This window comes from Megalobrama amblycephala, linkage group LG15 (assembly GCF_018812025.1).
Source record: "Megalobrama amblycephala isolate DHTTF-2021 linkage group LG15, ASM1881202v1, whole genome shotgun sequence".
Taxonomy (NCBI): domain Eukaryota; kingdom Metazoa; phylum Chordata; class Actinopteri; order Cypriniformes; family Xenocyprididae; genus Megalobrama; species Megalobrama amblycephala.
The window spans coordinates 28,220,947-28,244,756 of record NC_063058.1 but is presented as its reverse complement, the minus strand read 5'-3'; the positions used below and the strand labels follow the sequence as shown (position 1 = coordinate 28,244,756).

At 37.9% G+C, this 23,810-nt stretch overlaps 1 protein-coding gene and 1 pseudogene across 1 annotated transcript in view; one reads left to right on the top strand and one right to left on the bottom strand.

Annotated features, from left to right (window-relative positions):
• Nucleotides 1-714: 714 nt before the first annotated feature.
• On the bottom strand, nt 715-6,346 carry LOC125247966 (annotated as a pseudogene).
• Nucleotides 6,347-8,946: 2,600 nt separating this feature from the next.
• Nucleotides 8,947-23,810, top strand: part of LOC125247039 (NACHT, LRR and PYD domains-containing protein 3-like) — a 93,853-nt gene continuing 78,989 nt past the window's right edge. The window contains exons 1-5 of the mRNA XM_048158202.1: nt 8,947-9,477; nt 19,799-19,888; nt 19,964-20,101; nt 20,812-20,841; nt 21,981-23,760. Coding sequence (XP_048014159.1) covers nt 19,858-19,888; nt 19,964-20,101; nt 20,812-20,841; nt 21,981-23,760 — 1,979 coding nt within the window. The 5' untranslated portion in view covers nt 8,947-9,477; nt 19,799-19,857. The remainder of the gene's footprint in view (nt 9,478-19,798; nt 19,889-19,963; nt 20,102-20,811; nt 20,842-21,980; nt 23,761-23,810) is intronic.

Here is a 23,810-nt window from a genome sequence, read left to right as displayed (position 1 = left end):
AGCATGGTGTTAGTTTTCACTGTTACGCTGATGATACTACATTTCTCTATAGTATCATCAGTGATTGTATCATCATTCGCTATATTTCTTCGCACCCTGACGAAACTACATCAGAAGAAGAATGGCATCTAAGCTAATTAGTCTTTCTGTTTATCCCGAGGTTTATCGTAGTCAACCGGATCCGGGCCAGCGCCCCAACAGGACCACAATGCAGCCCTGAAGTATCATCCAGAGATCGAGTCGACTATCATCCATTGTGAAGGCCTCATCGACACGACAGCCAGTGGCACAGTTCCTCAACAAACCGTCCATATCGGCGTGATGAATACGATCCTCAACTGGATGGAACTGGATTAAATACTTTAACTGTATTTTACTTCAACTATAGCTGGAGAGGAGAGATTTGGCTGTGGCTAACTTACACAGAAGAGATTTTTGTTCAGCTCATATAAATGAACTACTTCATTTCAGACTGTGGTGATGTGGTTTCTCCAATGCATGGATCTTCATGAGTATCTTAAGGTGACTTTTAAAAGAGAAACTCTTTCCACACTGATCACACGTGTGCGGCTTCTCTCTGCTGTGGATCTTCTCATGTGTTTTCAGATGTTCTGACCGTCTGAATCTCTTGTCACAGTGTGAACACTTCTAAGGTTTTTCTCCAGTGTGGATCCTCTCATGTGATTTCAGAGTTGATGACTGATTGAATCTCTTGTCACAGTGTGAACACTTGTAAGGTTTTTCTCCAGTGTGGATCCTCTCATGTGATTTCAGAGTTGATGACTGATTGAATCTCTTGTCACAGTGTGAACACTTGTGAGGTTTTTCTCCAGTGTGGATCCTCTCATGTGTTTTCAGATGTGATGAATCACTGAATCTCTTGTCACACTGTGAACACTTGTGAGGTTTTTCTCCAGTGTGGATCCTCTCATGTGTTTTTAGATGTTCTGACTGACTGAATCTCTTGTTACACTGTGAACACTTATAAGGTTTTTCTCCAGTGTGGATCCTCTCATGTGTTTTCAGATGTGATGAATCACTGAATATCTTGTCACAGTGTGAACACTTGTAAGGTTTTTCTCCAGTGTGGATCCTCTCATGTGTTTTCAGATGAGCTAATTGACTGAATCTGTTGTCACAATGTGAACACTTGTAAGGTTTCTCTCCAGTGTGGATCCTCTCATGTCTTTTTAGATGTAATGACTGACTGAATCTGTTGTCACAGTATGAACACTTGTAAGGTTTTTCTCCAGTGTGGATCCGCTCATGTGTTTTCAGATGTGATGACACACTGAATCTCTTTTCACAGTGTGAACACTTGTAAGGTTTTTCTCCAGTGTGAATTCTCTGGTGCTGTTTTAATTGGTTTGCTGTAGTAAAAGTCTTCTCACACTCAAAGCACATGTACTCTCTCACACCAGTATGAATTTTCTCATGTTCTTGTAAATATGACAGCAGTGAAAAACTCTTTCCACACACAGAACATGAATGTGGCTTCTCATTTGTATGAACTCTCAGGTGTCTCTTCAGGGCTGATGCCCAGAGAAACGTTTAGTCACATTGATCACATGTGTGTGGCTTCTCTCCAGTGTGAACTTTCATATGACTCTTAAGATGTCCTTTTTGTTTGAAACTCTTCCCACACTGATCACATGTGAACGGCTTCTCTCCAGTATGAACTCTCATGTGAATCTCAAGATGTTGTTTGGTTGACAAACTCTTTCCACACTGAGTGCAGGTTGTAGATTTCTTGGCTCTTCTTTTCTTTAAAAATGTCTTTTTAGTCTTTGAGCGACTCAAAGGTTTTTCTCCAGGTTTGTCATGATGTTCCTCCTCCACTTCATTCAGTTCTTCACTCTCCTCCTTCACTTCCATCAGGTCTGAAATGAAAGAGAAAAAAGTAATTTCACTTTCAGTAAATCAAAATAAAGAGAGAAATATGAAGTTAAAGGTGATAAAATTGAGACCTGTTATGACAGACAACTGCTACAAAACATTACAATCATTTTGATGCATTTGCATAAATTAGTTGCATATGTCCCTGAAACTTTAACATTAATCTTCCGATCGTAAAGGACCAGCTGTCGTTCCAGTGACCGAATCCAGTGGTCTTGTGAAGGTATAATGTGTGTGCGTCTTTTCAGCGCTCCTGTGAAGATCACTTAATTTTAGAAATTAGTCTCAATTTTACTTTACTTGCTCGTTTAATCTGACTCCAATTTCAAATGTTTTTACATCAAGATTTACTGAATTAAGACAATCAGCACTGAATGGACATCTTCTGGCTACAGAATTTCCCAAATAGCTGCTCTGCCACCTTCCCTTAACACTCTGAGGTCTGAAAATGCACCGGCGCGTTTTGCAGGGTTTTTTTCACATTGCAGCAAAACAGACTTAAAATATTCTGTCATTTTTTGTCATAGAGACATAAGTAATACATCAATTGAAACTATAGAATATCTCCTTTTATTTGTATACACTCAGAGTAAAAACAAAATGTTTTGCCTTTTGTAAAATAAAGAAAACTAACATGATGCGTGATCTCTCGTCTCCCTCTGAACGAAGTCCAATCTGATAGTTCTCAGAAAATGAACTGTAACTTAGTGAATACTACTGACAAAAGAATTACACTTATGTCTAAAGAAACGTTGAAATGTCAGGTTTTAAATCGTGTAAGTCAAATCGAAAACAAACCTTCTGTGTTTATGTAATCTGTATGAAAAGAGAGCCATGTCAGAAGTCTGTGATTCAGCTCATTACCCACTAATGCGGCCACACCCACGGAGCCAGCGCTATTCTGAGGCAAATACAGAGGCAACACATGCATTCATCGTCTCAATCGTGTATTTATTGTCTTGAAAAGTGTTTATCTGGGTGTAAAAGCCATGGTTAGCGATCTTTAGAAGACATGCAGTTAGTTCCTGTTTGTTTTCTTCTATTGATGAATTTTAGAGTTTTTGTTTCTTTAGCGCCCTCCGGCTGCAGTATGAATTGTAAACACCATTCATGGAATAGCCTCTTCTTCTTAGGTAAATTTGTGGACTAAAAATGCACAGAGAGCGCCCTCCGGCTGCAGTATGAATTGCAAACACCAGCGCTCATAGAGATAACAATGAATATTAAATAAAAATAACTCCTCTGTATAGAAAATTGTCATAAACATATGAGAATCCAATATTTGTCCAAATGTGCATGTTTTTAAACTAAAAGCCTATATTCAGACTCTTTGCATCACAGAAATACATTATATTTTAAAGTATAATATAAAACCATTATTTTATATTGTAATAATATTTTTCTGTATGTTTCATATACCATGATGAGCTTGAGACATCACAGAAGTTTTTTTTTCACAGCCTACCTGACTGAAAGGCCTCATTAATATGCAAGTCATTTCAGGTCATTACTATGCAATTCTTTTGTCTTCTCAGGTGAGAATCACCCATTATTCATGGAGATTCACGCCTCCACGCATACTGTGTTTCTTGGCAAAAAGTGTCTTACAAAAACTAAATCAATATATTGTTATAAATGAAAGAGTAGTCAGCATAATTTTTACATAATTTTGAAGCAAAAACTCTAGTCTACAACCTCCAATAGCCAGAAGTTTTGTGAACACAGATTTAATATACTTTTATTGGCCTTATATCAGTGACTTAAGTTTTTTGTTTTTTCAATAACCACGCATAAACGTTATTCCTTCAAAAACACAAACATGTACATACATGTTCCTCACATATTATGGTAGCCTAGTTTGTGCTGAATACAGTGGAATGACACTTGTGTCATTAATATGTTTATGAACAACTGAAAAAAGCACAAATGTCAGGGCATGTCAAAACTTCTCCAGGCCCCAAATCAGCCTCAGACTCCAGAGGGTTAAATAATTCTTAATTCATAAATAATATTAAGAAAATAAAGAAAACATTGCTCTGAAATATTGTGAGTAATATATTTGATCAATAAAAAAAATGATCTAATGTGATATTAACAGCCATATTTTGACATCAACTTTTAGGTTGATATTTAATTTATTTTCCTAAAAACTGTGTAATTATTAAGGGCCATTCACAGCAGACTTCTCCTTCCACTGACTTCCTTTCATACACATGTGAATGTGGGACACCAGAAACACAAGATCAAGTGAAGTTTGCAGTAAAGTGGAGTAGATTGTATATTTTTAAATTTTGGAGTGATTATTATTTGTTATTTGTATGTTTTTAAAAAATATATCACGTCATATCTTGACGTTTCAGCTTCAGTAGAAAGTCACATCCTCAAAGTCTAGACTGGTTTGTTTCAATATAACGGACTAAAATAATGGACAAAATATCTTAATAGAACATGATCTTTACTTAATATTGCATAATTTTGACATACATACATCATACAATGTATTGTTGGCTATTATACAAATATACCCGTGCGACTGGTTTTGTGGTTTGGGGTCATATTTAATGGAAACACTGAACTTTAAAGTTGTCTTATGGGTGTGGAACGGCATGAGGGTAAGTAATAAATTACAGAATTTTTGGGTGAACTAACCTTTTAATTACAAGTAACCAGCCCTAAATCAAACTCTAACTCTTGCTCTACAGTAAGTCCACTTGAATGAAACGACTGAGTGAATCCAGACACTGAGTGCGCCGGAAGAGCTGCTGATTTCACAGAGTTTGTGCTGCTGTTTATTAATCATTTGAAACTGGAAATTCATTCAGCATCTGCAAACGTTATTTAAACCATTTCATGATCAAGGAATTTATACCTGAATGATATTATACTGGAATGAATGGATTCTTTAATATTATCTGTAAGATTATACTTCAGTATATTCTCTATGTAGAGCTGAACATTTTAAAGGTGCCCTTGATTCAAAAATTGAATTTATCTTGGCATAGTTAAATAACAAGAGTTCAGTACATGGAAAAGACATACAGTGAGTCTCAAACTCCATTGTTTCCTCCTTCTTATATAAATCTCATTTGTTTAAAATCCTCCGAAGAACAGGCGAATCTCAACATAACACCGACTGTTACGTAACAGTCGGGGGCTCCGCCCCCAATATTTGCATTTGCCACTGCCAGCTCATATTCAATCCATTAGAAAGGGCAGAACGTCTGGATGTGCACAGCAGAGTCAACAGACTAGGTAAGCAAGCGAGGACAATAGTAAAAAAGGGCAGATGGAGCAATAATAACTGACATGATATCATGATATTTTAGTGATATTTGTAAACTGTCTTTATAAATGTTTGTTAACATGTTGCTAATGTACTGTTAAATGTGGTTAAAGTTACCATCGTGTCTTACTGTATTCACGGAGACAAGAGCCGTCGCTATTTCATTTTTAAACACTTGCAGTCTGTATAATTCATAAACACAACTTCATTCTTTATAAATCTCTCCAACAGTGTAGCATTAGCCGTTAGCCACGGAGCACAGCCTCAAACTCATAGAGAAACAACCGTTAACATCCAAAATAAATCATTTACTCACATAATTCGAAGCATGCATACAGCGTGCATGACGAACATCTTGTAAAGATCCATTTGAGGGTTATATTAGCTGTGTGAACTTTGTAAATGCGCTGTAATATAATCCAGAGCTCGTGTGGCAGGGAAGACGCGATTGGCAGGGGTCGAGTGTAAATCAGTGCATTGTTAATGATGCCCCAAAATAGACAGTTAAAAAATTTATAAAAAAAAAAAAAAAAACTATGGGGTATTTTGAGCTGAAACTTCACAGACACATTCAGGAGACACTTTAGACTTATATTACATCTTTTAAAAACATGTTCAATGGGACCTTTAATAATGATCAAATGACTGAGTTCAGCTGTGAGAATAAAACCAACCTGTTTGTTACTCAGTATCTTCATGTTTCACACTGAATGTTTCTTCAATCTTTATTTCTTCAGTCTCCTCTTTATTAAACTCCATCTGTAAGTACAGAATAATTAACAGAGTTAAAAGTCTTCAATGACCTGTTGGACTAAAAAAAAACACTACAAATTAATAAACTTCATATTTCAGGCATTTATGATCCTCATATGGTATTTAATGAAATATAGATTATATTTAGATGATTACTCTTTGATGAAAACATGATTAGTTTGTTAATGTTTGTTGTTCTCGTTCATGTTCACTGTTTGAGCAGCACGAGTCGTGATTCACTGAATAATTTCTCAAAGTGTTTGATCCAATTGACTCGGAGTTGAAAAGTTCAGTTTCTCCATCACTACTCGCCAGAGACTGAACTCGTGTTCATGATAAACTGATTTATGATATATATATAGAGAGAGAGAAATGAGACGCAGGTTCACTGTTTCTCATCAGTGGATATGAGCTTTACTCACACAAATATCCTTCATTACAGTTAGATAAAGAATCACAATGTTACTAAATAGTAAATAAACTATTTTAACATTGCTGGTAAAATTATTAAAACTACAAAACGGTTTCTGTCGATTAAAACAGCTTAAATTCTTAAAACAAACCTTTATTCAGCAGAATCACAGCAGATGCAGGAGCGCTGCGCAGTCTTATGACGTCATGTCGTCACTCCAAAATAAAAGTCATGCATTGTCTACAATCACAGAAGTGCATTGAAATCCAACTATTTTACCAGATATTTTTTATATATTAAAATTAAAACAGTGACAAATATGGTTCAAACAATGCTTAAAAAATATTTGTGAAAAGTTTTTTTTTTTTTTTTAATCTTGTTAAAAACCACAGTGGAGCTATATACTATTTTTTGACAGCTGTTCAATTCAATTCAATTCAAATTTATTTGTATAGCGCTTTTCACGATACATATCATTTCAAAGCTGCTTTACAGAAAATGGATGTCAACATTACAATTTAAAGAATGCAGTTAGCAAATAATGTAATAATTTAGGTAATTAATTACAATCACTGTTAGCAGTTTAACTGAAGGTAGAAGCAAAGAGCTCCTGGAAAATGAATTACATTAACAATAAATTAGGATATAGAGATTGTGCAATGTGAATGTTGATCCAGATGATTGCGTCTTCTGAAGTCCTCGCAGGAGCTGGCGCCGTCTCTTCATAGGTGTTGGTCATCTGAGGTCTTCTTAAGAGGCTGGATCCAAACTGAAGCTGAAGTCCTCTCTAGTCACCTCAGGGCGGGTGTCCCGAGGTAAAACAGAAAAGCAAAAGGAGAATAATTAGCGTAGCTGCTGTTCATAACTTTAAGCAAAGATAGTCATGTGCATTTGATCTGGTATGAGATGCATTATGTGAATGCTTGGCTAAAGAGATGCGTCTTTAATCTAGATTTAAACTGGGTGAGCGAGTCTGAGCTCCTAACATTATCAGGAAGGCTATTCCAGAGTTTCAGAGCCAAATGTGAAAACGCTCTCCCTCCTTTAGTGGACTTAGATATCCTAGGTACAACCAGAAGTCCAGAGTTTTGTGACCTTAGAGAGCGTGAAGGATTGTAGGGCGATAGAAGATCGGTTAAGTACACAGGAGCTAAACCATTTAGAGCCTTATAGGTCATTAGCAATACTTTATAATCGATACGGAACTTAATAGGTAACCAGTGTAGAGATGATAAAATTGGTGTTATATGATCATATTTTCTTGACCTGGTAAGAACTCTAGCAGCTGCATTTTGTACTAATTGTAGCTTGTTTATTGATGAAGCAGGACAACCAGCTAATAATGCATTACAGTAATCTAGTCGAGATGTCATGAAAGCATGAACTAACTTTTCTGCATCAGAAATAGATAACATATTCCGTATTTTAGCAATGTTTCTGAGGTGGAAGAAGGCTGTTTTTGTAACATATGAAATATGATTTTCAAAGGACAAGTTGCTGTCTAATATAACACCCAGGTCTTTAACTGTCGAGGATGGAGTAACAGTACATCCTTCTAAATGCAGATTGTAGTCTGAGAGATTCTGTGTACAGGTTTTTGGCCCGATAAGTAATACTTCAGTCATATCTGAACTTAATAGAAGAAAATTACTAGTCATCCAATGTTTTACTTCTTTAACACACTCTGTCAGTTTGGATAATTTAGAGATTTCATCTGGTCGTGATGAGATATATAACTGAGTATCATCGGCATAGCAGTGGAAACTAATTCCATGTTTTCTTATAATATTGCCGAGTGGCAGCATGTAGATTGAAAATAGCAGAGGGCCTAACACCGATCCTTGCGGCACTCCATAGTTTACTATCGTGATCTTAGATTTTTCCCCGTTTATATAAACAAAATTGTGACGGTCTGATAGGTACGACTTAAACCACCGTAATGCTTGTAGCATTGTAGTCGATCTAAGAGTATTATATGATCTATAGTGTCAAACGCAGCACTGAGATCAAGTAACACTAGTATTGAGACACAGCCTTGGTCAGAAGCTAGAAGCAAGTCGTTTGTAATTTTAACGAGCGCAGTTTCTGTGCTATGATGAGACCTGAATCCTGACTGGAATTTTTCATAGATAGAGTTTTTTTGCAAGAAGGAGCACAATTGGACCGACACCACTTTTTCTAGTATTTTAGACATAAATGGAAGATTTGAGATGGGTCTGTAATTTGCTAATACGTTTGGATCTAATTGTGGTTTCTTAATGAGAGGCTTAATAACTGCTAGCTTGAACGGTCGTGGGACGTGACCTAGAGATAAAGACGAGTTGATAATATTGAGAAGAGGTTCTTCTGCTACAGGTAACAATTCTTTCAGTAGTTTAGTGGGTATTGGATCTAATAAACATGTTGTTGGTTTAGACGCAGAGATAAGTTTATTTAGCTCTTCCTGTCCTATAGTTGTAAAGCGCTGCAACTGTTCTTGAGGGGCGATAATTGAGGCTGAATCATAAAACTCTGTTAAAGGTTGTACATTTACAATTGTATTTCTGATACTTTCGATTTTCTCAGTAAAGAAATTCATAAAGTCATCACTATTAAACTTTAATGAAATGTTTTGTTCTGGTGATGTCTGTTTATTTGTTAATCTAGCTACTGTACTAAACAAGAACCTTGGATTGTTTTGGTTATTTTCTATAAGTTTGCGGAGATGCTCGGCCCTGGCTGCTTTTAGAGTCTTTCTATAACGGGACGAGCTGTCTTTCCACGCGATTCTGAAGACCTCTAAACGAGTTTGTCTCCATTTGCGTTCTAGATTACGAGTTTCTCTGTTGATAGTAATACTGTTGTACCAAGGTACAGTATTTTTCTCTCTAACCTTTTGTAAAAAAAGAAAAAAAAAAAAAGTAAAACTTGAAACAAACTACTTCCAAACAGTTCAGTTTGGTGAGAACACAGATTTCAGAATAAAAAAAAAAACAGCCAAGAGTTAGTGTGTTTGCTGACGTCTGACTGTTACTGACACTTGAAAAGCAGTTTCACTTCCTTATTTTCAGAGAAAGAGAAAGAAATTTCAGAGCCGCTGTTCAACACGACAGTTCAGAAGAGAAGAAAGAAAAGTCTACTAATATTGTTTGAGGTGAGTGTTTTATCTTTCTTCTTGTTCTCATCTATTTTCAAAAACAGAGTCCGTGAATACATACAATATTTTCACTTTTGAATGGAGACATCTTCTCTGAGATATAAACCTGCTTTCTGGAAGGTGGGTGGGTGTGTGTGTGTGTGTGTGTGTGTGTCTCTCTCTCTGGTTTGAGGTTGTGTAACGCCCTTCTGGCTGATAACAGATCGGTTTCCTTCATTGAGATGTGTAAATCTCACTTAAAAACTTCCTTATTTTCTATGGCTTTGAATTGTTGGTGTTTTGGGGGCTGTATTTTGTTTTATGTTTATGATGTATATATTTGATGTTTTATGGTGTTTTTACTGACTGAAGAGTCTTTGGTCTATAGTGTAGTGGTAAAGCGCTCTGTAAATAAACTAGACTCAACACTCGAGGCTTGAGGCATGACCAGTGACTATATTACCTGCTGAACTTGGTAAAGTTAACCTGGAGCTGTTTCCAGCAGGCCGGAGATCCTCTTCTCCATCAGCTCTGCTGGAATCAAGTGTCTGTTCAAATGAGGAAGATCTTCTGGAGACACAGAGGAAATCTTCATATAGCTGAAAGTGTCTTTGCTTTCACAATCCAAGTGCTGTTTTCTCTTGCAGCTTCTTCTGTCTCTGTCATCATTGGTGTTTCGATGGCTGGGATGTTGTCTGGACTGATGTAGTTTGTCAAAACAGCTTCACAGTGATAAAAACAGGATCAGTCATGGAAACAGCTGTGGAGACGGTTCAGATTCTGCTGTAAAGCGGCTCTGAAAGACAGTAGTGTCTTTATTCAGCTCAATCAGTTCAGTGTTGATTCAGATGAACTATGAATCATATTTAATTTATTATCACAATTTCTTCTCCTCTCGAATTATTAAGCATAGTCGTGTGTGATGTTTTCCTGCTGGTTATTTATCCTGAAAGCGTTTCATTTTAATTTGGATTTTGTGTTATCTTGCATTGATATCAAGCATCCACAATCTTTCATGGTTTCTGTTGTCAGATTTCATATATTGTGTCTGATCTGTGAGTTGATGATTGTGTCTGTGTGGATCTGTTTTGTGCTTGAGATTTTCACTTCATAGTTTCAAACCAAATGTAAAAGAATAGACGAAGAGCTGAATGAAGATCAAATTCACATCAGTACAGCAGGTGGCGTTGACAACCAGTTTACTCCCATACTGGACTGTTGAAGTGACAGCTAATGAGCATTTATTTTTAAATCAAACCCAGATGGGATGATGAACACAATTAAAGTCATCTGCACTTTTTACAGTTTTTACTATCTTTAGGACATGTTTCTCAAAAACACTTTTTCAAATCTCTTTACACAGCTCTCCTCATCAGCATAACTTCATGTTCGAGATGCACTAGTACTAAACTACCAAACACTTGTACAGTTTTAATCAGTTCATTCTTTCTGTAGTCACGTTTTCAAAACTCGAAACACTATTAGCACAACATCAACAACTGTTGCGATCACACCATTAACACAATAATGCTAACAATTCAACCTTCGGCAAAGTTCAACGAAGGCTCAGGCAGAAAAGTTGATGAGTCTTGGAATGAGATCTTGGTGGTCGAAGAGCATGTAAATGTGCAAGCAGAACGATTGTAAAAGTAAGCCCGAATCAAAGCAAAATCCAATCTGACCCATCCCCACAAGTGTTTCTTCCAATCAGAAATTGTCTTGGGCGAGTCCTACGCCCCTTTCTACTCTTCTTACATGTAATTTTGAGATCAATTAATGTCCACCTGATCACATGCGACCAAACTTTTGAGAGTTTTAGTAAATAATAATAACATGCAGATTGATTTGACTGATGAAACATGAAGGCAGTAAACACATGATGGTGAGGATATATCTGTGTTCTTCAAGCCATCTTGGGATTTTCATAAGAATAATGTATAATCATAATGTAACACTAATCGACATAGGCTGTATTAGAGTATAGGATTTTATAAAATGATATATTCCAGAGCCCCCAACACTGCATGTTTTCCATGTCTCCTTAATCAAACACACCTGATTCAGATCATTAGTCGAGACTCCAAGACCTGAAATGAGTGTGTCAAAGGAGAGATACATGTGGTTTATTTTATTTGAATCAAATATGCAGTGTTGGGAGCCTCCAGGGCTGTGGTTGGGAACCACTGATATATTCATTAGCTCTAGCACTGATTCTGTCTTATTCTGTGATAAGAAGCAACATGACCACAGAAGCAAGTTATTTCAAACATGACTGACTTCATATAGGGATTTTGGAGCAAAACATGCTATTAATCTCATAAATTGTTGTGTTTGATGCAATGTTAAGCAAACATACAGTTAGGGCTGGGCGATATATCGCATGCGATTGTCACGCGCATTTCGTCAGTAAAGCCGGTTCCCTGATTACCGCTAAATCACCATCACCTGCTTTCAAATGGAGCGGCATTTAATAGACAGAGCCGTAGATCACTGACAAGCCACGCAATATCGCGTTCATTATCGCAGATGAATCGCCTTCGATAATGAACGCGATATTGCGTAGCTTGTCAGTGATCTACAGTGATGAAACTTCTATGGCACCTTTAAACTGTGGATGAAGATCCATTATCATGTTAAATGTATTTATAAATGACTGAATGACCATGTGTGAATGTGTGTATAGATACTGACTCTCATTCTTCATACTTCTTCAGATCTCATATTTCACTAGTTTTGCTAAAATGGTCTGACTTTACTGGTTTTCATGTATGTGGTGAAACACTCTGTGGATCTGAGACTGTGAGAGATCTGGAAAGTACTTTTTATTATTTTATTTAAAGCCACGATAACTTTTGACAATCACTGGAAATTCCAAAAACAACTGAGTAAATATAAATATAAATATAAAGAATAATCTTCTGATTCTCATTAACAAATTCATTATTTTATTTCTTCAATGGATGAACTGGCTGTGAAATTATGAAATTTGAACCTCCATCAATTATGAATCTAAAATTCATCTTTCTTAATGCACTTACTGTGGTATTAATTGGTAAGGCTCCAAAATTCTGAAATCTCTGAAAAGTTCTTGTCACAGAGACAAAATCCGTGATTCCCTCCTCTGGCCATCGGAGGGAACCGGAGTACTGACACACACACACACACACACACACACACACACACACACTACATTTCCCATCAGCCCGTACCTTGGACTAATCACCACACCCAGCTGAAACTCATTTACCGGACTATAAAGGACTCTCATTCACATCAGTTCACCGTGAAGTCTTGTATTGCCACAGTGTACATTTCTGAGCGTTTTCTTGTATTGACTGCCTGCCTGTTATTGATCTTGTTTGCCTCTCGTTTACGATTCTCTGCTGCCTACCCTTGGACCTTTTGCCTGTTATCTGGACTGTGAGTGATACCCGCCTGCCCTGATTATTTGCCTGTACCCTGACTACGATTCTGTCTGTCCCTTGCCATTCCTGTTTGCCTCTGTCCGACCCTGCCTGTTGTACTATGCTTACCTTTAATAAAAGCCTGCAAATGGATCCCAGCCTGAGTGACGAATCATTACAGAAGACTTCACCAATACAAGATCCAGTGGCTTTCTCCCATCTGTGTTCGACCATGTCAGCCCAAGCCAACCAGCTCGCGGCACACCAACATCAACTCAACCGCCTCACATCGCTCACTGAGGAGCTGGTGAAAGCGCTACAAGGTCTCCAGGCACCTGCTCCAGCAGCGTCGCTATCACCCGCCGCTATTTCCCACGTGGCAGGAATGCCATCACAGGGGAATCCGCGCCTCTCTCTCCCAGAAAAATTTGATGCCGATCCCACCAAGTGTAAGGGATTTGTTCTCCAATGCTCCCTCTTCATTAATCAAGAACCTGCCTTGTACACCACAGAAGCTGGTAAGATCGCCTTCGTATGTTCACTGTTTACTGGTAAAGCTTTGGAATGGATTACTGCTGTTTGGAGAGCTGATGGAGTTGCTTATCCTTCGTTTGAGTGTTTCATGCAGAGATTTCGAGAGGTCTTCGATCACCCCATTGACAGTAAAGGGGCTGGTGATCGGTTAATGGAATTAACCCAGGGGTGTAGAACGGCGGCTGAATATGCTCTTGCCTTCCGCACATGTATCTCTCCTTCCGCAGCACAAACGAAGTGAGTGAGTGATACACTTAAAGTATGTTTCCAAAGAGGATTATCTCATGAATTACAAGCAGAGCTGGCCTGCCGTGATGAAGGCAAAAGTCTGGATCAATTTATTGAACTCACCATTCGCATTGACAATCTCCTACGCTCCCGCAAAGCCAGTCAAGGACGCAGCGTTCGTCCTTCTCCTCCTATGGAACCAGAATCCTCAGAACCCATGCAAATCAACTCCTACCACCTATCTGAAGAGGAAAGAAGTCGCAGGTTCACTCACCGCCTATGCTTGTACTGTGGTAGCCCCGGACATGTGAGAAACAACTGCCCAGTACGATCCCGTCCTGAGAATCCACGGTTGGTGAGTGGCATTAACTCCTCTTACAACTCTGACGTGTGTATGTGTACCCATTACACTGCTGCTTGATACCCATCGCTTGACCATCTCTGCTTTACTGGACTCGGCAGCAGGGAACTTCATGTCCCAGAGCTTTGCTCAAGAAAATCATATACCATTTATTGAGTGCTCTTCTTCTCTCTCAGTGGAAGAAATAGATGGCCGGCCGCTGGGGTCCGGATGAGTTAATAATAACTTACCATGATAACCGGTCTGTTCCATACTGAGACGATTCAGATCCATATCCTACCCACTTACACTTCTTCCGTCATCCTAGGTCTGCCCTGGTTGCGCACTCATAACCCCCAAATCTGCTGGAAAGAGGGCCAGATCACGCACTGGAATGAATGCTGTCAAACTAAATGTTTATCTCACGCATCTCCCCTATCTGTCAGGACAATCCAGGCTGCTGATCCCGACGTCCTCACCGATTCCGCACCAGTTCCCAACTTACCCAGCGAGTACCAGGACCTGGCAGTAGCATTCAGCAAGGTGCGTGCCTCCCAATTACCCCCACACTGAACCTATGACTGTGCCATAGATCTCATTCCAGGAGCCACACCACCCAAGGGTCGTATATTTCCCCTATCACAACCTGAAACGGAAGCCATGAAGAAGTATATTGAAGAGGAACTAGCCAAGGGCTTCATTCGTCCCTCTACCTCTCCTGCCTCCGCTGGATTCTTCTTTGTGAGTAAAAAGGATGGCGGGCTCCATCCCTGCATCGATTACTGAGGTCTAAACAATATAACTGTAAAGTTCAGATACCCCTTACTTCTAGTCCCAGCAGCACTGGAACAGTTACGCTCCGCCAAGTACTTCACCAAGTTAGATCTCCGCAGTGCCTATAATCTGAAATATCTTGTTATGCCCTACGGCAGTGGTCACCAACCTTTTTAAGCCCAAGATCCCTGACCTCGACCTTTTCGAAAGACAAGATCTACTTGATAGAAAAAGACAACCCAGATTGTATTTAGTATTTTTTCATGGCCAATGTAGATTCTGATTTATTTATTTATTTATTTATTTATTTTTACAAGCAAATTGGCAGATTCTGATACTGTTTGCAGATGTTCATTATTATTATTATAAAAGACACATGCTCTGAAATGGCTTGCTGAAAACAGAGCTGGTTTTGACCAGGTAAAATGAGTGTTTTCTTACAATACTAATGAGAATTTTTAATTAAAGTATATAACAAACTTTTCATTTAGACCCTAAAGAATCATATTAACTTGTACAAAAATGGCATTATATGACCCCTTTAACAGTAGACAATAGGCAGTACCATACTGCCAATACAGCCTATTTCTCTCTATTATTTTTTATTGTATTATTGATTTATATCTTGAAGATAAATTATTATTTGGTTGGCAATCATCATATTTTATATTAATATTTTTTTCATAGATTCATATTTTTAAACCAATATCACTAAGTAAATAAAATACAATGTACATGCCATATTTGATGTACTGTTTGAGTATGGTGCCAATTTTATTGTTTCCACCAATCATTTTACATATTCTTGAAGATTTCTTTAGGCCTTGTCTGAGACTCAACCTTATGTGGACTTGGACTTCCCTTATGGAACAAAAATATATGGGAATATACTGCAAAATATAATGTGATATATTACATAATACATTTACATATATGGGAAACTAGTTCTTATATTTTTCAATGGGTTAGGGTCTGCAATACATGAATTGAACATGTATGGCTATATATTGATACATATAAAATACTTATAAATGAAGACAAAGATAGCATTATATTCATAAAGTTTTATCCTTTATTATGTACATATATTGCACATACATGTTCCCAAGTAAATGTGAATGTATTGTACACACACATATATACACACATTCACAGAATGAGTTACAATCAGTGGTCACAACAGACTTCTAGTTCCCAGCATGCTTTGCTTCTGACTGCTCAATGAGAGAAAATATTAAAATTAAGTGCTATGTCATGTGTTTTGCTCAATATTAATATAAGGGGAGATCTGTTAGTGTTTAAAGTTGTATAATTTTGGAATTTAAAAGGTTTTCTGGTGTGTGTGAGTTTTCAGGGTTATCATTGTGCTGAAGAGTAGAGCCTGTGGTGAGGTTTATAATTGGCTGAACACCATTAACACTATAACTTTATTTAAATAGTAGTAGCAGCTATGCATGCTATAGCACAGTGATATTCTCTGTGGTAGAAACTTTAGTACATGCAGGTGTGCTAACTTGAAAATATGAAACATAAAAAATGTATAATTGTAAATTGTATAATTATAAAATATAAGAATAATATACATACAGGTGCTGGTCATATAATTAGAATATCATCAAAAAGTTGATTTATTTCACTAATTCCATTCAAAAAGTAAAACTTGTATATTATAGTCATTAATTACACACAGACTGATATATTTCAAATGTTTATTTCTTTTCATTTTGATGATTATAACTGACAACTAAGGAAAATCCCAAATTCAGTATCTCAGAAAATTAGAATATTGTGAAAAGGTTCAATATTGAAGACACCTGGTGCCACACTCTAATCAGCTAATTAACTCAAAACACCTGCAAAAGCCTTTAAATGGTCTCTCAGTCTAGTTCTGTAGGCTACACAATCATGGGGAAGACTGCTGACTTGACAGTTGTCCAAAAGACGACCATTGACACCTTGCACAAGGAGGGCAAGACACAAAAGGTCATTGCAAAAGAGGCTGGCTGTTCACAGAGCTCTGTGTCCAAGCACATTAATAGAGACGTGAAGGGAAGGAAAAGATGTGGTAGAAAAAAGTGTACAAGCAATAGGGATAACCGCACCCTGGAGAGCATTGTGAAACAAAACCCATTCAAAAATGTGGGGGAGATTCACAAAGAGTGGACTGCAGCTGGAGTCAGTGCTTCAAGAGCTACTACGCACAGACGTATGCAAGACATGGGTTTCAGCTGTCGCATTCCTTGTGTCAAGCCACTCTTGAACAACAGACAGTGTCAGAAGTGTCTCGCCTGGGCTAAAGACAAAAAGGACTGGACTGCTGCTGAGTGTTACGTTCTCTGATGAAAGTAAATTTTGCATTTCCTTTGGAAATCAGGGTCCCAGAGTCTGGAGGAAGAGAGGAGAGGCACACAATCATATTTATATATATATATATGTATGTGTTTATACTGCATGAGTAAATATATCTGCAATATATTATGCATGCAGGCATGCAGTACCATATCTGATCACATATAAATCTAACTAATCTTGACTCGGACTGGAATGAGCTGGCCTCGACTGCAACACTGTTGTTCAGTTTTAGATCCATGAAGTGTGAGATTGGAAAGGCTGAATAGCTTTATATCATCATAATAATGATTATAATGAATTCACACATAATCTGTGCTTCTGTGTATGTGTGCTGAAAAGCTCTGAATCTCAGAGACGTTTATCTGAAGTAAAGTAACCCTGAAACATGATTCAGAGACATAAAGCTTCTTTCTGGAAACCCCTCCAGCTGTAAACAGACTTTCAGCACAAACCGAACATATTTCTGCAGTTGTTACAAAATTAGCAGTTATTAACTATCCCAGCGAATCATTTATCTCCCTCCCAAGTAAATAGAAATATCAGAAGCAGTAAGAACATATTCATGGATCATTTCTACTCATCCTTTCCATTTCACCATGTTTCACTATGTTGAGCTGCTGTTCTTCACACTGTAAACTGTAAGACAGTTAAATGCTGTTGAAATGCAGTGCATCAGTACTCCAGTACAGTACAGTACATGTGAGTAAAGTGTACTAGTGTACAGCTGCAGTCAGTGCAGTATAATTATCTTGGATTTCACACAGACACACGAGAAAGAAAATGCCTCTTTTTGGCTCAGACTTCAGCTGCACGAACTTTCACAGACTCCTAGAGATGATCTCAAACACAGGAGAGCTTCATGCTGAGTCTAAATGAACCATCAGCACAGCTGTCAAATCTAACTCACATAGTTTGGCATTAAAATACAATGATTTGGGACAACTATATGTATGTACTGACTTCACCACAGGCTCGAAGACTGAATAAAGCCTATGCTTCATATAGAGAAGTAATAATATAGATCGCCCTTACCGTTCGCACTGTTTTTTTCTTCAAATACCTTAATTCAAACCCATCGATGCCACTTTCTTCATTCATAAAATGAACATTTGCCTGTGATTAGATTCACTGTTTTGGACTGCTGCCTTGAACTTGAGAACGTGAGTACAGAATGACGTCACCCATCCGGTGTGTGACCGGTTAACACTCCACTGGAGCCCTAAAAAAGTGCTATATAGCACTAAAAGTGGTTCTTGGCTCAAAGTCATTGGGGAACCACTTTTGGTGCTATGTAGCACCATATCTTTAAAGGTGATCTACAGCACCTTTGTCAAATAGTGCTATGCAGAACCCATTAGAGGTGCCATATCACATTTTATTTCTTTAACAAAAATGGTGTTAAACAGCACAAACACTGGTTCTTTGGCTCATAAAGAACCTTTAAAAGGGCATAACAGGTTTGTTGTATGGCAGTGGTGCTATATAGCACCTTAACCACCCCAAAAACACACTGAAGACCCATACAGGGCCTTAACAGGTTCTGTATATGGTAACAGTGCTATAGCACCTCAGTCATCCCAAACAACCAGTGAAGAACCGCTGAAGAACCACTGAAGCACCAAGATTTGGTGCTATACAGCACTTAAAGTTGTTCCTCTATGATTACGAGCCAAAGAGCTACTTTTAGTACTATATAGCACCATTTTTTAGAGTGTAGGAGAACACATGCTTGCAAACACATTCGGACCAGAAGGGCACAGAAATTTTATCATCATGAAATGATATGCTGGGTTATAATTGTCATTGTAGTGGCTTTCAATGTTCCCAATCTTTCCTCTTGTTTTTTGTCCACTGTGGGAGATGTTGATGCAATGATCTTGAAGTTTGCAAAGTAACATCAATGTTTCAGACAATAACTAATATGTTTAATAAATAAAAATAAAGATGAATCACAACATAAAACAAACAAATAACTTGAAGGCCGCTTGCAAACCTGGCTCCATGTGCATGGTCAAAAGAGTGTATGCTTTTGCACCAGCGCCCCCCTCCTATCAGCGGTAGCATATCCTTTTAAACATCTTTCCCCTCTCACCGATAGAGGGCACACAGTCAGAGAAATAAACACCATTAACAATATTGCAACAAACAGGTATTTAAATGAACACATTTATAAAAAATTTAATAAGGTGATAAGTATGGCTGCTACAGTCATCATGGCATGATATTTTGGGGCATGATTTTCATTATTATTATCCCACACCTTTGGATTGAGAATGAGTTGGCTTTTTTGAATGGATGTCAATGGTCAAGGCTTCAATACTCTGAGTTCAGTGAAGAAACAGCTGATCACTTTATGAACTAACAGCCTGTCTGCTGATCTTCAACATATTTACCATTAAACATTCCAGACGTGTGTATGTACAGCTGGCTAATCAGAGGCCTGTAATCTGGGTGTGTATTAATGGTGTTTATTGTGTTTTAACTGGTTTTGAAAATTACACACTTGGCATTGCTCAAGAATCTCAGGTGAGAGTGTGTTATGTTTGATGAGAGTGACGAAAGGAAAGTATGAGAGTAGATGAGATCCAATATTATTCAATATAGTTCCTCTTTTAATATAGTTCATAGAATTTAGTGCCTTATTTATTTTTGGAAAGTGTCTGGTGACAGTGGAGCTATTTGAAACCTTTTTCTTCATGTCCAACAGCAGTGAGTCAGTGAAGGAAGATTGCATCTGTTGATCAGCATTGTGACACACTAGAAGAGATGGAAGAAGACAAGCTGAAACACAAGGAAGGTAATGAAGAAAAGAATATCAGTAATGTTAAAGTTGTCATTTAGGAAATTCCATTAATCTCTGTCTCTATTCCAGTCCAGATGAGCAGCAGCGTTCACACTGGAGTCAGTGTTGGTCTGAATGCTCAGACGGGAGCAACTGTAAATGCTCCTGTACTCACTGGAAACACCATCACAGGCCCGGTGAACATCAACATCAACACTGCAGGAAACGGTACTATCACTATAACTGTGCATATTAAGATACACTGCTTATTAGCAGTCAGTTAATAGCTTGATAAGTTAAATAATGCTCAGTGATTGTGAACCTTTTTCCTATAAAGTATGTAAGAATGTAAGAATTAGATTTCACTTCCTCTTCGGTCAAGATTCAGTCCCTCTCAGTTATCAATGGTCAGCAGCTGTGGGAAGAAATCATGTGAACATAGTCATGTCACAGATCTTCAATCTTTATTGAGCAGTTTACACAATTTATACTTTCCATAGAAAAAAGTGACAGTCCCATCCTGGATGTCCTTCAGAGGGCGCACAAAAATAAAACCATAAAAGTAATCATTTCACAGTACAAAATTTCAAATATGAAACACAACCTTGAACATAGAACAACAGGAACAAGGTGGCTAGAAATAAGAGGAAAAGAAACATATCAATTGAAAAACAACTTCTTATAAGGCAGTTATGGAACAATACAAAAGAGGCTATGTGACATTTTCTTCACTCATGCATATTCTCTATGGTGACTGAACATAAAAAGTGAATAATGACTTATATTACATTCAGGAAGAGAATAAAAGGGCTGTAGGAGGCCTCTAAATCTCACAGTTGATTTTAAGGTCACATTGTTCACAGGCAGACATACTTTAGCTACAGGATTTGCTTTTGTGTATCTGTAGAAAAATATTTGTTTTTATTTCCCTCCTACAGAAACAGCAGAGAAACACAGAGAAGAGCAAGGTACCATCTTAACAGTCATATTCTCTTAATAAGTAGTAATAGTAAAATACTTATTACTAGTAATTTTGACCTTCAACCGTCTGGAGGCCATTGCAGTCCACTATAAGGAGAAAAATCCTGGAATGTTTTCATCAAAAACCTTCATTTCATTTTGACTGAAGAAAGAAAGACATGAACATCTTGGATGACATGGGGATGAGTAAATTATCAGGAAAGGTTTATTTAAAAGTGGACTAATCCTTTAAGGCTAGTTCACACTGCACCACTGAATGTCGACCAACACTAATAGACAGATATTGTCAGATAAGTCTTTTCCCTGTTGGCATCTGTTAGTGTTAGTCAGTGTTTGTTTTTACCTACAGAACATGTTCATTCACTGTTTGTCAGGAGCAGGAATGTGATCAGCATCAGTCTGTACAGTGTGAACTAGTCTTTTTAAAGTGTTTCAGAAGTGATTTAAACATGTCAGATGTATTTTGAATTTGGACACTAGCTCATGGGCCCAATGTATAGAAAATCTGTGTTTTATCCTAAATGTCTGTGTACACACAAAACTTATTCTCTTGATAAATAAAAGTAAGTGTAGGAATATTTATGACTTTTTAAATCTAAATGCTGCCATGCAGTGGTTGTAAAGGTCAGGTTGGGATCATTATTAATATTGTAACGAAGGTTAACTGTGAGAGGTGATGTACTGTATCACCAGAACTAACCAGACAGCACCACTAACCTTTTCAACAGCCAAATACTTCAGTCAACCACCGGATGTGACTGGCAATGACCATGACAGTATACCTTACATACAAGAACTAGAGCATTCACTGCCAGATGTTCCTCGATCCCTATCCTCTGTACTGAGTTTACAAATTTAAAAAAAGTATATATGCCAGGATGACAGTTCTGTTTTGAATGCTTAAGGGTATTCCCTTCCATGCATGTAATATATATTTATCAAAATATAGTGAATTAAATGGAAGATCTGAGGCCTCTGAGCTGTAATAATTTCAACAGTAATTTAAGTACAATATGTTGAATGAATTCTGATCAGATCATGCTGATGTGAAAGCTTTGACATTTGTCTTTTTTTAATAAAATATGTTTTTGCTTTCCCTCATATTTTATTTATTTACACCAAACAGAGGACTTGATTCTGAAAAAATTCTTAGGAACTCACAAAACAGACATGAAGGAGAAAGCAGAGCGTATTTTTGAAGGCATGAAAGAAAATGAAGCACTTCTTAAGGATGTTTACACAGAACTGTTCATCACAGAGGGAGATATGAAAGATGTCAATCAGGAACATGAGATTCTGAAGATTGATGATGCTTTCAAGAACAAAAAAACACAAGACAAACCAATCAAATGCAATGATATATTTACATTACTAAGAGGTAAAAATGAGAAAAAGATTGTGCTGACCAAGGGAGTCGCTGGCGTTGGAAAAACTGTCTCTGTGCACAAGTTCATCCTGGACTGGGCAGAAGGAAAAGCCAATGATTTTGTTGACTGTGTATTCCTGCTTCCATTCCGAGACATTAACTTGATGACAAATGAAGATTACAGTCTCCATGAGCTTCTGCTGGAATTTTATCCTGAACTGAAGGACCTGGAGAAATCAAAATTATATAAGGAATGCAAGATAGCATTTATATTTGATGGACTTGATGAGAGTCGCCTGCCTTTGAATTTTAACAGTAGATCATTGACCTCTGCTGAGAAAATATCATCTGTAGACGTGCTGTTCACAAGTCTGGTCAAAGGGATTCTGCTTCCATCAGCTCTCGTCTGGGTGACCTCACGACCAGCAGCAGCCAATCAGATCCCTCCTCAGTATGTGGGTTTGTACACAGAGGTGCAAGGATTCACTGACCAACAGAAGGAAGAGTACTTCAGAAAGAGAATCACAGATGAGACTCAGGCCTCCAGAATCATCTCACACATTAAGACGTCTCGTAGTCTCTACATCATGTGCCACATTCCTGTGTTCTGCTGGATCATGGCCACAGTACTTCAGGATATTCTCACCGGCAACAATACAGAGAACATCAGCACAACACTCACTGAAATGTATATTCACTTCCTGCTGATACAGATGAACCTGAAGAGCCAGAAGTACGATAAGCAAGAAGAAAGACAACGTACAAAACTCTTAGATTCGAACGGAGAAATTATTTTGAAGTTAGCCAAGCTAGCGTTTGAACAGCTGAAGAAGGACAACATTGTGTTCTATGAGAAAGATCTGGAAGCATGTGGTATTGATGTGAGTAAAGACACTGAGTTCACAGGAATGATCGCCGAGATCTTCAAGAAGGAACATGGGCTTCATGCAACAAAAGTCTTCTGCTTTGTGCATCTGAGTGTTCAAGAGTTTCTCGCTGCAGTGCATGTGTTCCTCTGTTACCTGAACAAGAACATGCAGGAGCTTCAGTTTTTCTTTGATGAACCAGAAGAAAACATCACATTGCAGGAGCTACTAGAGAAGGCTGTTGATAAAGCCATGAAGAGTGAGAGAGGACATCTGTACCTGTTCCTGCGGTTTCTGCTGGGAATTTCACTGGAATCCAGTCAGAACCTGCTCAAAGGCCTGATCACACACACTGACGTCACCACAGAGAGCATCACACAAACAACTAAATACATTAAACGAAAACTATCCTGGTACACCTCAGATGAAGCTTCAGTCAACCTATTCTACTGCTTACTTGAGCTCAAGGATAATTCATTATATGAGGAAATCCAAAGATACCTCAGTTCAGGTGAACATCCAGGAAGAGAACTCTCATCTTCAATGTGCACAGTGCTGACCTACATACTGCTGATGTCAGAGAAGGTGCTGGATGAGTTCAACCCAAAGAGGTTCACGTCATCTTCAAACTACAAGAGATTTGTTCCAGCTGTGAGATGTTGCAGAAAAGCCCTGTGAGTAATTTCACTGATGGCTGTTTAATTAAAGGTTTTGATCTATCACT